General features: G+C 37.4%; 1 protein-coding gene across 1 annotated transcript in view; it reads right to left on the minus strand.

Moving 5' to 3' along the window:
- The window catches only part of LOC140233021 (acetylcholine receptor subunit alpha-type unc-38-like), a 51823-nt gene that overhangs the window by 24287 nt on the left and 12046 nt on the right, over window positions 1-15490 (minus strand). The window contains exons 3-4 of the mRNA XM_072313127.1: window positions 3662-3771; window positions 1716-1923 (exon numbers count right to left, since the gene is read on the minus strand). Of these exons, the coding sequence (XP_072169228.1) occupies window positions 1716-1923; window positions 3662-3771 (318 nt within the window). The remainder of the gene's footprint in view (window positions 1-1715; window positions 1924-3661; window positions 3772-15490) is intronic.

A 15490-nucleotide genomic window follows, 5' to 3' on the forward strand; every position in this document is an offset into this window, starting at 1 on the left:
TCTTTCTACGGCTGGACTCCCACTTGAGATTTTATGTACATTATAAGAAACGCTTAAAAAGAGGGAAAGAAAGACAAATTAAACAGGCAAACTATGAGTGAAAAATATGTTTAAAAATACACATTGCAGACATCACATGAACTTTTCATTAAATTTGTGCAAAGACTTCAATTATAGTTATTCAACAAATATATTTTATATCTACGTTTAAAAGAGGCAAGGGAAGGACATAACTTCATTTCATCAGGCACAGAATTCCAAACATGTACTCCTTGGTATTTAACAGATCTTTGCGATGTAACATATCTGAGAAGAGGGAAATATACATTTAGGTTACCAGTTTGTCTAGTGTTATATAAATGAATATCTCTCGAATATATCAATCCCATGATTATATACAATTAAGCAATGGAACAGCTTGAACCATTGTGCATATTTAGTAGACGCATAGTAATATTGTGTAAAAGAAGTGTTGATCTTAAACAGAAGGTCTCAGGGTTCCATCTAATGCCTATATTCGTGCCCTAAACATCCCTCTAGATTTAGATAATTGTACTGATATGTCCCTGACAATGGCTTCGGTCATAACCATAGCAGAGGACTTTTGATACAGCTGTGGTAAAAGTAAAGAGGCTTTGTTGGATAACTAAAACCTGATATATATATTTTTTGCATTATTGTTAGTTTCAGCGTAGCTACTATGATTGTTATCATCAGTATTACTCTATTCATTATTACCATATTTTGATAGCAGTAGTGTTAGTCAATAGTAATACTTAATCGACAATGTAATAAATCAGTGTGGAGTCGAACACTTATTGGATGCATCTCACGGCAAGCTGACTACTTAATTATGCTATAATGTTGCTGGCATTGTTACTACAAATAGGAAAAGCAGTCATAATTTGTTTATCATAGTAATTACGTCCATGCTGACCTTTTTTTTTTTTTTTTTTTTGACATTGAGCACTCTGAAAGAAGTGCATAAAGATCCCGTTTTTTTAGTGAAATTTATGATACTGCCGAGTAAATTGCTTAGATGTCCTTCTTTTCTTTTCAGTGAACATTATGATACCGGTTCTAAAATTTAGGGGTATGATTGCTATTGTTATCAAATATTTGTTGTTTTATCTTCAACATTCATCATCATATTGATATTTATAAGTTCTGTATGGAAATCTATGGAAAACTGAATATATGCGCATGCATGGAAATGTAATTATATACGAACGAGGAGTATCGGTTGTATCATAACATGTCATGAGCAAGAGCAATTTATATAAGCAAACTCTCTCTGAGTCTGTAAATCTTTTATGCAGGGATGTGTATGAAATTATGAACCAATGAAATGAATAGAAAAGTAAACAAAGAATACATATGGCAGGGAAGCACATCAGGGAAAGCCTGACTTCTTGTACCCTTGTATTTCGTTTATTTCGTTTGTTTGTCTGTTTTTGATCATTCTCATTGTATAATGATAATGGTTATATACATATTTATAATTACCATTATCATTATTTTTATATACATACACAATGTTATTAAGAACAATAAAACACACACACACACACACACACACATAATTATATATATATATATATATATATATGTGTGTGTGTGTGTGTGTGTGTGTGTGTGTGTGTGTATATATATATACATATAATACGGTAGATTAAAAACGAATGAAGAGTACTGAAGAGACTCTGTGCACCAACCTCGGGTGGCTCTCCATTCACCAACTTGACGTGGTTGTGCTTCTGGGTCCAGGGCCGAAATGTCAGGTTGCATTTTTGCTCATCGTAAGGGAAGAAGAAGAAGTCAATTTTACAGAAAGTCTTCACAATGACGAGGCCACTCCAGGTGACAACGCCCGTGTAGTGGACACTGACCACCGTGGATTCCATGAGCTGCGTCTCCTGTGCACTGCGGTGGAGATGAGGAGGAGTGGATGAGAAGGAGAAGGAAGAGAAGGACATGAGGAAGAGGAGGAGAGGAAGAGGAGAAGGAGAAGAACAAGGAAAAGGAGAGGAGGAAGAGGTGAATGAAGAAAAGAGGATGAGGATGAAAAGGGGAAGATGGAGAGGAGGAGAGGAGGAAGAGGAGAAGGAAGAAAAGAAGATAGGAGGAGAACGAGAAGATAAAAAGAAGGAGGAGAGGAAGAGGAGAAGGAGGAGAAGAACAAGGAGGAGAGGATAAAGAGAAGGAAGAAAAGGAGATGAGGAGGAGAAGAGAACATGAAGAGAAAAAGAAGAAGAAAGAGTCAAGTATCGTCATGCATGAGAAAAAAAATCGAAGAAGAACAACAGGTACAATCGAAGGAAAGATATGAATTGGCGGGTACAGGTGATGAGAGATCATTATGATTGAAAAGGAGAGAAAGAAAAGATTAGACTAAAAGATAATTATGATCATCAAAATGACGTGTAAAAGAGGAAAGAAGAGATGGGCAAGCCAAGAGGAAAATAATCCAGAAGAGAATAATGATGTGGAGGAATTATATTGACGAGTAATTACACTTGATTGGGAAGTGATAGAATGAAGTTCTCGGGGATATTAGGGAAGAGACCGACAGAGAGAGATAGGAGATTTAAGTATGGAAATGGAACTGATTACAGCAATAAACGGCATTTAATAAGGAAACTATAAACAAAATAGTATTAAATTAAAGGCACATTGGCAAATTAATGAAAACCAAAACGGAACTAGAATTCGCACGGGATACAATTGGTTCTATACTTAAGTATGCTTTACCAGTGATTTCAGAGCCCGGTAAAGGGCATTCATGACTGATAAGTATTAATTGTAGGATAGACTCTGGGACGAGATGGTTGTATAGGAAGAGTTTAGTACAGTAAATTGACGTTTTGAGGCTATTCTTAAAGCGTTTCGCTAATCCGAGTAACACTGTCGCTGCGGAACAACTATTTTAGACTTCAACGCAAAACATGTATGCTAGTACATTAATGCATTAGACCCTACGGTTCATTACGACAAACTTGACATAATAAACTCAAGACGTCAAAGCGTAACCGTACTGGCGGGAGTCTTATAAACCGACCATGATTTTTATGCAAAAAAAAAAAAAAATCTCGTCGTACCAAAAGACTCGCTTTTGAAATCACTTTTATACATTTCCAATGCGTTGCTCATTAAAGGGATGGTATAGTATTGGTGGAAATGAGGATTGAGCTTTTAACTTTTATAGTAAGAAACCGCTGATGATATCTTACAGAGCATTGATGAAAATTAGTTTTGAAATGCCTGAGATATCTAAAAAACAAAGTTTGTTTTGGATATATCAGTCATTTTGCAACCAATTTTCATCAAAATAATAAACGTTGTATTCCACTTGGAATTGCATGCTCTTTCATAAGACGTTTCTCTTTATCGTATCAAAAAGGTTCTAAACCTGAAGCCAAGTCTCGACCAAAATTTTACCATCCCTTCATGTACGTATATAGCAACAGGAAATATGAAACATCGCAAGATGCTATTTCATATTTCATAAGAGGTTTCTCTTTATCGTATCAAAAAAAGTTCCAAACCTAAAGCCAGGTCTCAACCAATATTTTACCATCCCTTCATATAGGTAGCAACAGGAGATGTGAAACGTCGCAAAATTACTGAGTAGGGCCTTGTTATTATGTCGTCTGGCGATCACCTGTTTGCTAATGTAATGTCGGGCAACCATACATCATCGGAAGACATCCGGAGGTGGGACACATTGTAATATTTGTCCCTTCGCCACGTCAAGTACTCATCCTTCCATTCCTGAAAGAGTGTGAGTGATGGAAAAGAAAAAAAAATAACATCAACAGCGTGGAAATTAGTGGCAGGAAAGAGACGGGGGGGGGGGGAGCGTAGAACAATCATAGATATTGAAAATATACTTAGCAATTGGAAAGAAGTTAGAAGAGAAAGAAGAGAAATGATACCCTATAGCCTACGATACCCAAAACAGAACACATGTGTTAATTTTTAAAGACATTCATATACATTTTTCATCATATCAAGGAGGTATGATACCTCCTTGATCATATACTAAGTATTAGCAAATTACGATGTGCATGTGAAAACTAGAGCGGGAGCGACGGGGGGGGGGGGGGGGTGGTAGACTCAATGCCTCCGGCTCTTGAGCATCTCAATGAAATACACTCAGATGTCTATACTAAGCACTTGTTGCACTATTTGATACGTTTTTTCCGATGAATGTATTGCAATTCTTGTTCTTTTTATAATACATTTCATTAGTTCGTCTACTTTCTGTTTCTGTGTTTTCATATTTGTTTAAGTGTAAACGAAAACGAGGCTTACAAAATCAGTCTATGTCAAGATTTAAAGCTGTATATCCTTTGTCAGTGAGTCGTTATTGTCCTTTGCGGGAAGAGAAATTAACACACACAGCAAAAAAATCAACTCTGAATACTAGTAATAATCGAAGCAAAGATAATTCTGTTTCTAACTCTAGTCAAATTATCTGGTAATTTGATTGCAAGGAGAGCGATAGATCAAGACGGGACTATATAAGACGATCTATTTCAGGCACATTTTCAATTATAGATAGCACAACGATTCATTCGGCTTATTCCCCGCCGGAAGTAGTATCGCTGTATAGGCTTTTGCTGACATATTCACAAAATAAAGTCAACTGGATAGATGAAGAAAGTGAGAGCGAGATGGGGGCGGGTGAAAGAAGGAGTGGAGAAGGAGAATACAGAAATTGATTCGTGGTTATCTTCATTTGATTTCATTTCACTTCATTTCATTTCATTTCATTTCATTTCAGTTCATTTCATTTTAAATGAAAGTGCAATATGAAATTTGCGTACTTAGTATACAAGCGAAATCAATGCAGCTCTTTTTTTTTTAATAATACAAAACACAGTTTAAGGAAATGCATAGGCAAACTGCAAATCTTGTTTGATTTTATCAACTGGGTGTAAAATGCCGAGTATCCCTCGCTTGAAAAAATGTACACAAAGATTTTTCCTTGTCAATATTTGGCTCTCGCTTAGGGCAATAATCTCCTCTATGCGAAAAAAAAGAAAAAAAAAAGGTTACAATGTCACCCTAAGCAAGGAAAACAAACAAACAAAAACACCATTCTTTGTTCTTTTTTAGATTTTAAAAGAGTCCTGAAATGGTTTAATCAGTTGGATATCGGATCTACAGTAACAGGCACGATGCTTGCTCGCCTTATCTCAACAAGCAGAGGTTCGTATTTCAGGAGAGATAAGCGGTAGAGTGTGAGTAGCCGCCACGCGAGCATACCCTCGACCCGGAGAGCAGCGGCCGCTCGTGTGATGGTGCCGTTGCGCAATAATCTCTCAAAGACTCCTAAAAAGATGAGAGGCATGCGGATATGTGCCACGCTCCAAAACCCAGAACCCATGCCAATGTTTGCACTATTGATCGCCCACGAGAGCGTTAAAGGAAGGAATACATCTTACTGATAAAATCGTCATTTATTTCAGTCTAAACTGAGTTTGGAAAACTAGTTGTGAGTAGCGTTTGGTGAGTTTAAACAAAGAGTTCTTGTCAGAAAGTTAGAGAATAAAGTTATTGAAACAATAATCTTTAAAGATTTACAAGCTAGCAAAAAAAAAAAGTTCATGCTGAACTTTTTAATGGCTCAAAACATCAACTAAGAGAAACAAAATAACTTCAGTTTGCTGTACTTACTCACACACGGGATACTTTACATATTCATACCAGTGTGAGAAATTTGACGTAAAGAATATCTCGACATGTTATCCCTAAATAAGAATTAAACAAAAACAATATTCCCTCTTCCCTAGAAATATAACTGTTTCAAAAGCCACCGTTGTATCAAATAGAAATCGGTATCCTATAGAAAATAACACAAATGCGAGAATTAAATTCAGATTGCATGCAAACAGGAATATTATTTAAATTTTAGAGGTGTGTTCTTGGCTAACTTAAAGATTGAAATGAACATTACAAGATAAGAACACACCATTTCCGCCTTTTTCCCTATTTGAGCTGATATGCAAGTGCTATTCATGAACAATCAAATTGCATTTAAGTGGTTCTTGCATTGTTTGTTTTAGAAAATGAATAATCATTATCGATGCCATTTAGAGAGGATTAGGTATTGTTCTGAAAACAAAAAAACAAAAAAAAAATCATTTGTAGCATAGCTAAGAACTCTTTGTGCAATCACGTCAAACTAACTGAGCAGTGAATAGAATCATTAATCCAGTCGCACATGAATGTTAAACATGAACTTGATTAACAAAGCGCCGAGCGTTCAAACGGCCGTAACTGATTAACCGAACTTTCCGTGGTCTGTGCAGATGGACCGAGTCACAGCCGAGCGGGAATCTCCAGGCGGTCTCCCCCGGCTCAGTCTGCGAGCAGAGAGAATGAATGACGCGGCTGCGTGAAATAGCTTTCGTTAGCGCATGCACCGATTGGGCAGCTGTAGTTCATGCTAGCATTATTTTGTGCATCATATTAATGTGTTGATGATAGTGTGCCAGCTCTGAGGACGTGAGATAAACTCATATTCTATAATATACAATATGATTTTATGCTATCGAAAAAAAAAACCAAACAAAACATGAAATGGGAAAGAACACCATGATATTATCAATAAAATACATCAGTGTACCCATGTGTCCACATCAGTAGATGGTTATCCCGTAAGCTATTCCAGTTGCCTGTACAGTCAAATTTAATGCACTAAATTGTTGCTATGTCGGGCAGGCCCAGGGTCAACTTCGTGTAAACTTTCGTGTTGCAGGGACGTGTTTAGAGAAAGTTTAGAATATCTTTGCAATTTGTGCAAAGCTACCATCTACAGTGATCATCTTGAGCACATAACTTTTGTGCATTTGGCCAGATTTACCACTTTAATTTTTCAATCTTTAGGAATAAATTAATTGACTTATGTGCGTTTCGGCGCGTTTAATAGCATTAGGGAGCATTTAACAGTTAGAGAAGTACAATTTTTATCAATGATTTTGTTTCGCGTGACCTATTCTCTGGACACTAAATCAGTGCTGCCGAAAATATTGAAAGGGACATGGAACTGCTGTTCGTTAGGCCCGCCATGCCCGCTATGCTTTAGGAGTGATGTATACTTGATGTATACAAAAGTGATGTCTTTTGTCAAAGTAATTTATTAACACGTGCGACACGGACCACAGGTACAAAGGATAGACTGATTCTTGTTTCTTCCCCCTTTCTATTACACATCCCTGCTTGTTGTCAGGAAAAAAAAAATGTTACTAAGGTATGTCAATTAAAACAAAGAGTACGTCAGTAATTGATTAATTGTGGTGAAAATTTGCAAAACATTCAATATTCCGTAATGTAAGTCAATTACATTCTTTCAAATAATTAAGGGTATTACTGTAATTTTTTTTCCATCAATTTTCTGTACATTTTCTCAGAAACAAAACAACTCTAAGAAATAACAAATATCCCCGACTTTGTCAAAAATTTCTCAGGAAGCATTACCCGCGCCACAAGCAACTATCATGTCCATGGTGGAAGTTAATTTCATGGCCACAATTTTCGGTCTTTTTTTTTTTTTTTGAAGAAAAAGCTTCACTGACGCAGCCATGCCCCGGGAAGAACATTTCGATGACACCATGCCAAATAGTCATAAATGACACTGAAATGGAGGTTTTTTTTATAGTCTCAGTGATTTTGATTAGCACCATATTTTAACATTTCGTTGAAATTGTTTCATGTTATTCAATGCCCCCCTTTAAATCACGAAATGTCAAAGCGATCTCACACCAGTTTATGACCAGATCATTAGGACCATAATTATACGAAGACCTGGCATTTGTTTTATTTACAATGGGCTGTGCCATCAGACGGTTGCGTCATTATACACTCAAGTAACGCCTTCAGCTGCAGCTCACCTGCTACACTTCAAACAGGCTTAATTTCTTGACCACTGTATATGGCTCGTGAGCAACATAATTTCTTGATGTTTGCCATGTATGGCGATTCGTCAGCAGCTGTGTTATCTTTTGCAAATAACTGAAATACAGCTCCTTGTTGTGTATGTGCGTGTGTGTTTGTGTGTGTATGCGTTTATGCACGTTTTAACTCCCTTGATGCATAATTGATGTGCTTGATAATCCATTGGACTCTGTGGCTACGGAGCTACAAGGAAAGACAATGTACAGTGTAACTTTGTTTGCGGATAACTATAACGGTGCAACTGTATACTCTCGTAACATTGTCAAAACAGTAGCCGTTTAGCGGATACATTATCTTGTCTTGACCTATCATGCCCCCGTTGATCGATGTGACTGGTCAAAATCATTATAACATGGAGATCGTTCATTGTCGTTGTTCAGTATATTATAGCTCCATGATTGTATAGCATGCGAAGAGACACTGGCGTGTAAGTCACCAGATGATATGCAGGTATTGGAAATCAAAATAAGCATCATCAAATATTTATCCACGAAAGGCAGCTCTCATATCAAAGGAGTGTTGATATTTACAACGGTTTTCATCAAATCTTCACGCGCAGAGAAATGTTTTAAACCTCCTTTTCCCCTTTATTTCTATAAAACAATTGCAACTTTCTTGCATTTGTACAATTTTTCATTATACCCATTATGCATTCCTGTGAATTGACTTCCTTGAAAAATGAACGATTAATGAATGATTGGATTAATGTTTTAACGAATATAATTAAATGCTAAATAACAAATAATAATTATCTTCATTGTTTGGCTTCACTGTAATGTTAAGGGTCTAAAATGACAATAAGGTTTTTTCCCGTTTTTTCCTTTCGTAGTTTTTTAAGAGTCTGAAGATTAGTCGTCTCTTGCGCGAGCGTTTCTGGTGACGATTAAATAAACCTGTCATATCCAGTACACTGCATGTATTTTCTTTTCGTTTTTTCTCTTTCCCCGCACCTGTATACCTCGCTATAGCTGCTCTATGGGCGTTTATGACATGTGTGTAGTGCGTGCGCAAATAGTCATAGGCATGCTCTTTCAACTGACGATTTTTTCGTATTCTGTTATGATTGACTTGTTTTTGTGTGGGTATTAATTTATTCGGTAGGGGCTTTTTGTTCAAAATCATCACAGTTGTCAAAATACACTTCACCGTAGGAATCCGGGCTCCAACTACAGGAGCAGGTAGCTTCTGAGAAGTCCTGGCCATGATTTTATTTTTTGATGTTCTAATTTTCGCCAAATAAAAAAAAAAAAAGAATAGAGAATTGGAAATATCCGGCACACAGCTGAGGCACCGCCCACAGGACACATGTTGATCAACCATGATGATGATGCACCGCCATTGTTGTTGTCTTATTAAAATGAATAAATGAATAAATGAATGACAATGATGAGTGTTTTTAGTATACATTATCAGAATTAGATATCGGTCTTACTGCAATTATTTGCGCGTGTCTGTTGTTGAGTTCGTGTGAGTGTTAGTCTATCAAACCAAAAAGAAGAAAAAATGTATTGTTATCATGTTTCTGTGGGTTTCAACAATATAATAGAAAACTGCCGATATGCCGTGCAGACTAGAATGCACGTGACGTGGGTTTTGAAAAAAAAAAATTAGCGCCTCTCCTCCAGTTCTTCAATCCCACCGTTGTATTACATTTTACTCTCAACTCCTAGTCTACTTATCGAACATTTAAAGAAACACGTATTCATCTTTATTCATTTGTATTCCTGTAAGTCAATAGGTTCTTTCAATGACTGCAACGACAATATTCCCTTTCCTGGGCTTAATTCTTTCTCATACTATAGATAACACAAATATTTTTGGACTATAGATTTTACACGTGTAACACACAATGCCAGTTTCATTTTCTTAGAAATGCTTATAGTGAAACATTTATCCCGTCCTTCCTTTATATACATAGCAATGGGGTAATTATTATTTTTCAAGCTGCTTAGAAACATTACTCATGAACAGCATCATGTAAGCATCGGCAAATTAGGCTTTGTGAGAAGAAAACTTTCGGTTTCCACACCGAGTATGTATCAATGAAAATTCAGCAAAGCGCATGTCTTTTGTTCGACTACTGCAACATCAAAGCGACAACTACGAAAATTCATTGTAGTGATTATCTCTTCCATCTTTTCAGTGCAGATCAATTTTATTATTTTTCTTTTTTATTTTCTTATAATTTCACAATCATAAAACTGCTATGATGTCCATGATTCTGATGCGAGCCGCCCTCTATAATTAAACCCACTTCTGGTGGCCATTACTGGTAACCAGGACAACGCCCTTTAGTCGCGTGCGCCTGGTCCGACTTCCAGTGATGCCCACTAAGATGATGGTGATCGGCCCTCTCTATGATAGCACGTATACATACTGCGATAGGTGGATTAGTTTAGTTTAGCAGCAAACATCTAGGCGTGAGTCGTCGTACCCCTCGCGTGACACAACACGGTAAAATAAGTCGAGCTATATAGTTTTTGTTTGCATTCTGTATCTTCGAAGGTGCCCGCTCCCCTCCAAATCCTATTGGTTATCTCTCTGGCTATAAAAAAAAAAACACGAAGTGTTCGACGACATGCGAACTGGTGTACTATCTGTGCCAGGGCTAAAATGACTGAAGTGTCGCTAAACGCGTAGAATTTGCACTTGGTCCCTTCCTACTTTCGGTTTTGATGGCACACCTGCACTGCACAAGACAAAGACGAAATATAGCAAAACAAGAGACGATGCGTACAACAAAAATTGACGATATCTGCTCACCCACTGATATATATGTGGGGTTTTTTTCATGGTTGACTCTCCACCTCTGTATCGCGAGTAGTTTTATTCTATTTTCTTTTTTTTTTTTTGGGGGGGGGGGGGGTGTCTAATCAGTTCTTACTTTTTAAACAATTCAACCATGACAGCCATCCGTAGGCGCGCGAGCCTCCTTTGTTCAAGGCGTGGTGCTGTGATCCCTATCTCGACACCTATCCCGCTGAAGCTACCATTATGGGATAGAAAGCTATGTCATCGTCGATGGGTAGATTAGGAGATTATCGCTATGCATCAAAAGGACTTGGAAAATAATGTTACACAACCCAAGTCTTGATAAGTGACTGTCATGAAGTTCAACTCAAACGTTTCATTGGACTCGTTGAACCCATGAAGAATACAATAATATGCCACTGCGTGAGTAGGAAAATCAAACTACAACTAGTGCTGATTTAAAAAAAAGAAATAATACTAATGATACCGGTGAAATCGACGGGATCTTACTGTTGAAGAAGAAATTAGAGTTTTGTTCTATTACCGAAAAATATTTTTTAAGAAAGATATGTAGAGCGAGAGGGAGAGAGAGAGAGAGAGATAAATTATATCACGCTTGGGTTGGATGGCTGACAAAAATTTTTATCATCTGGTTTTCTGCAAACACAATGTCGAAAATAATAATACCACAAGTGAAGATTAATTCAAAAAATCACAAGGCCTGTACAGATGATGTGGGTGTCTAAATAGTTAGTACGAGAATAAAATATAGTCACGGAAACGTGACATCTCACATCAGAATAACCCAGTTTGAGCGTAGATGGCGTGATCACGATTTGTACACTGGACTGCTTTCCAGTCCTTTCGCCGTCAATGGTTGGAGCCATTTCTTATGGCGTGAGATCGCGTTTATTTCACTTTCACTATACTTACTCTGTTTAAAACATTGTAACTTATGTCGGCCACAATTGGGGGCTTCCAATATGAGAGCAAAAGATGCAATAAGACAAGGACATTGTTATGACTGTACATAATTCAATATCAGTCAAACTGAAGCCCCCACCCCCTCCACCACCCCCAGCAACATCCAAACCGAACAGATACATGCTCTCAGAACATATTTTGCTTTTCCATCAGCTTATAGGAGAACTCAACAAACCTGAAATCGGGTTGTTGATCACTTTTGTAAACATATATCGAATTTTCAAACGCAGTTGTGACTTGATCACGAATCATTTTTTTTTTTACATAGTACTTTACTTGAAATATTCTTCAATTACGTTTCACTAAATGAAATATTCTGTCTTCTTCATTTTTCAAACGAAGAAGAAATCTTTTTATCCTCTTTATCAAAAAAAAAGTCTTCTCTGAACGTGACAAATCAGCATTTGAAAACTTTCCATTTGCAAAATTTACGAATTCGTCAAATAACTTTGTCTTCTGAGTGCCTTATGAAACGAATCCCATGGAAGTTTATTCACCCCTACATTTGGTAAATCGTGTAACAAAAAAAAAAAAAAAAAAAAAACTTTCCTCCTTTCCCCCATGTTATAGTGAAAAGTCGCAATCTCCATCTGCAAAGACGGCGAAAGGGAAAATCCCAGCTCTCAACGAACGCGGCATCAAATATTTGGTCTCCGTGACTTATCGGACTTATCACAATTAAGCGAGCAGGCGGAAAATCAAGGGGGCTACCGCAAAAACTAGTGGCGCAAGAAGCCAAAGGCGCTGTAATTGCTTCTTCTTTTTTTTTTTTTCAGGCTGAATAATTGCATGCAAGTATGCAACACAAATCAATGCAAACTGACTATTCTAAAAGCTTGTGATCAAACGCTAGAGGGAAAACTAGACTGGCAAGATACAATGGCAATTTTAAAAAGGAATATCGGTCCAATTGATATTGTTCAGTTTAAATGCCACTGCAATTATATTATAGATTTATCTTTGCTGCTCTCGATTACATTAATACCGTGGAATAATATTCAACCCTCCATTATACAGTGTACTTTCGATATTTAGAAATGACGTAATGGTATATGACGTTGTTTCTCCCTTGTTTCTCCCTTGAATAGAGCTAAAACAAGCGCCAATAAATCAAAATCTGATTATGTAAACAATGCCGAAAATTTACTACAATAACGATAACTTTGTGCGTTGCAGTAATATCACTATTTTGACAAGAATTGGACCATACCGACTGTCACTTTACTTTACCATACCGAGCATTCCTTAACTTTACCATACCGATTGTCCCCGACGGCGACATCAAAACTTTTTTTCTATTTATATGTTTTATTAAATCAAATCACAATCACATTATTTACACACAATTGGCAACAATTTGAAAAAGACAAGAGAAACATTTGGGATAATCATACACATTACAATTCTGAACCTATGGAGACACCAGGGTAACTACCTTCTATGGTGACTAAATAACACGTAATTATTATTTAAACTCATATGATTTATGAACATGACATACACTGCCTGTAATACACTCTGAGTGCACTGATAGAGAGGTAGTACATGTATCAAGGTACTGTCACTTACAGCATGAATCTTGACAAGTATACTGACCACCAATAGAGTTTATATACATGTATCAAAAATCAAACCTCCATTTTTTGAAATGAATGGGGATCTTATTCCTTTTCTTAGCCAAATGGTATTCTATTTCTTTTTGTTTTTGAACAAATGATTTAAATGCATTTATATTAGGAATGTTGTTTCTAAATTTACAAATAAATGTAAAATATTTTACCACTAGAATTAAATACGTTACATATTTGTCAGATAATACACCAAACAACTTATTGAAATTAGTAAAATTAAAATTAGAATCATGCTTTTGCACGACATCGAAACTTTACTTTGGTTCAGTACTCCTGTTAGCAACATTATGATTTTATTACTTTCGCATGTTTATGATTGAATATTCAAAACTACAACCTCTTTGCTACTATAGATTGATATTTGTAGCTATTTTTAGTGGTAATTATGACTTCCATCCATCTTCAGCGAGCATCGCAGCAGCTTATTTAGTCATGAGTGGGTTTCATCTTCGGGATTCTTCATGACACGATGTTATATTCTCCCATCAAATTTTGTTGCAACAACAGTTACAAGTTAATTAATGGGATTGTTTCATCGAATACTAAGTACTTCCAGCGAAATTGATGATAGCCATGGTTTTGTTCAATAAGCATTCTTTTAATTGCCGTCTTTAAGAGGATTTAAAAAAATGACGACAAGGAAAAGGCGTTCCCTTCTGGAATAAAAAGAAAGAGTGCCCTCTGTATATCAAACTTTGGATTACGAATAGAACAATGGTGCTATTAGATCACGAAGCCGATTTTACTGTGCATGGTTTTCTCGAGTGCATTTATGCAAATTGACGTAATATAGGCATATCCTGCAAAAATTTCCATTATTGATTTGCATGTTCATGAGGTTAATTAAATACTTTCTGTAGGCTTGTAGCTGCTCAGATGACCTTTAAGATTAACCTCCTTCGCGTATTTGCTGGGGAGGTTTGGAATAGGTCCACGCGTCGACATTGCTGTCAGACGCAAGCGACAAGCACACGGGCTTGTATCGAAAAAAAAAACATATAGGAATAAGCCCTAAAACAAAACAATAGATCCACCAATGACTTCGGTCATGTGAAACAAGTAGGATTAGACGACCAACAAATACCGCCTAGTTTCGAAAGGGAAGTATTTCGGGGACGTGAAGGGGATAAAAGTACATCACCAGGTGCAAAACTCGTCGCTTGGTCTGTCTCCTTATTTCCATCAAGTTTCTCACGGATTTCTCGGCGTGCGTGCTTTGCTCTTTTTTCCCTTGGCATTGCCTGGCGGCTGCGCGTTTACTCGTGCATTTAAAGTCATTGCATTGCTTATCATTTGCAATTAATGGGATAAACATGGACCAACTTTTAGCCGGACCTTTCCATGCCTTTCTTTTTTGTCTTACTCGCCGCCAAATCACAGAGGCTTTGTTTGGTCGTCACCCCCATGTTCAACTCCACATTCACGCTTCCCCCGTCAACATTTGATGCACGCAGGAATAGGAGACAAAAAAAGGGCTTCTCGTAGTTCACTAGCAAACAAAATCAATAACGCTGTCCCAAGTTTTTTTTTCCTATGCGCTAAATAAAGGATTAATGGTCCTACATGAGAAGGCGCACGCGATAGTACTAGCGGGGGAGAGGTGCACCTGTAGGAGGGGAAAAGCCCGAATCTCGGCGGGCTGCTTGCCGGCTTTCCCGCTCGCCGTCTCCTTTTGCAGCCGACAACCGTTTGGCCGCCTGTCCGAGGTTGTCGACTATAATGAGAAGAATGGGATGGCGGAAGGGCCATCGAACGCTGATAATAATTTGATTAATACTTGAAGACAAGGGAATGATGGTTCTTTGCTCATCAACTCCTGTAACTTGCACGTTGATGTATCGATCCTCCTTACATCTGCCACAATTAATCAGGGCGGCAGGTGACGGCGCAGTGTACACGAGAGCAGGGTGACGAAACTCGGCAATGCTCAGATTCGTTCCCCGTCTATTTCCCACACAAGCAGAACATAAATCATTCACCACATTTTCTTTGTCACATTGGGCATGTTGGTTTTGCTGCTATTCTTTGTTTGTTTTCATACTATGTCTTATGTGTGCATACACCAATCAAGCACTGATGACACTTCGTATAACTTTAAATAAAAAGTCTGAACAAAAGAGAAAACAGGTCAATTCATCGGAAAATTCAGAGGCGAAATGTCC

The sequence above is a fragment of the Diadema setosum genome, chromosome 9 (assembly GCF_964275005.1).
Source record: "Diadema setosum chromosome 9, eeDiaSeto1, whole genome shotgun sequence".
In the NCBI taxonomy this organism is placed as follows: Eukaryota; Metazoa; Echinodermata; class Echinoidea; order Diadematoida; family Diadematidae; genus Diadema; species Diadema setosum.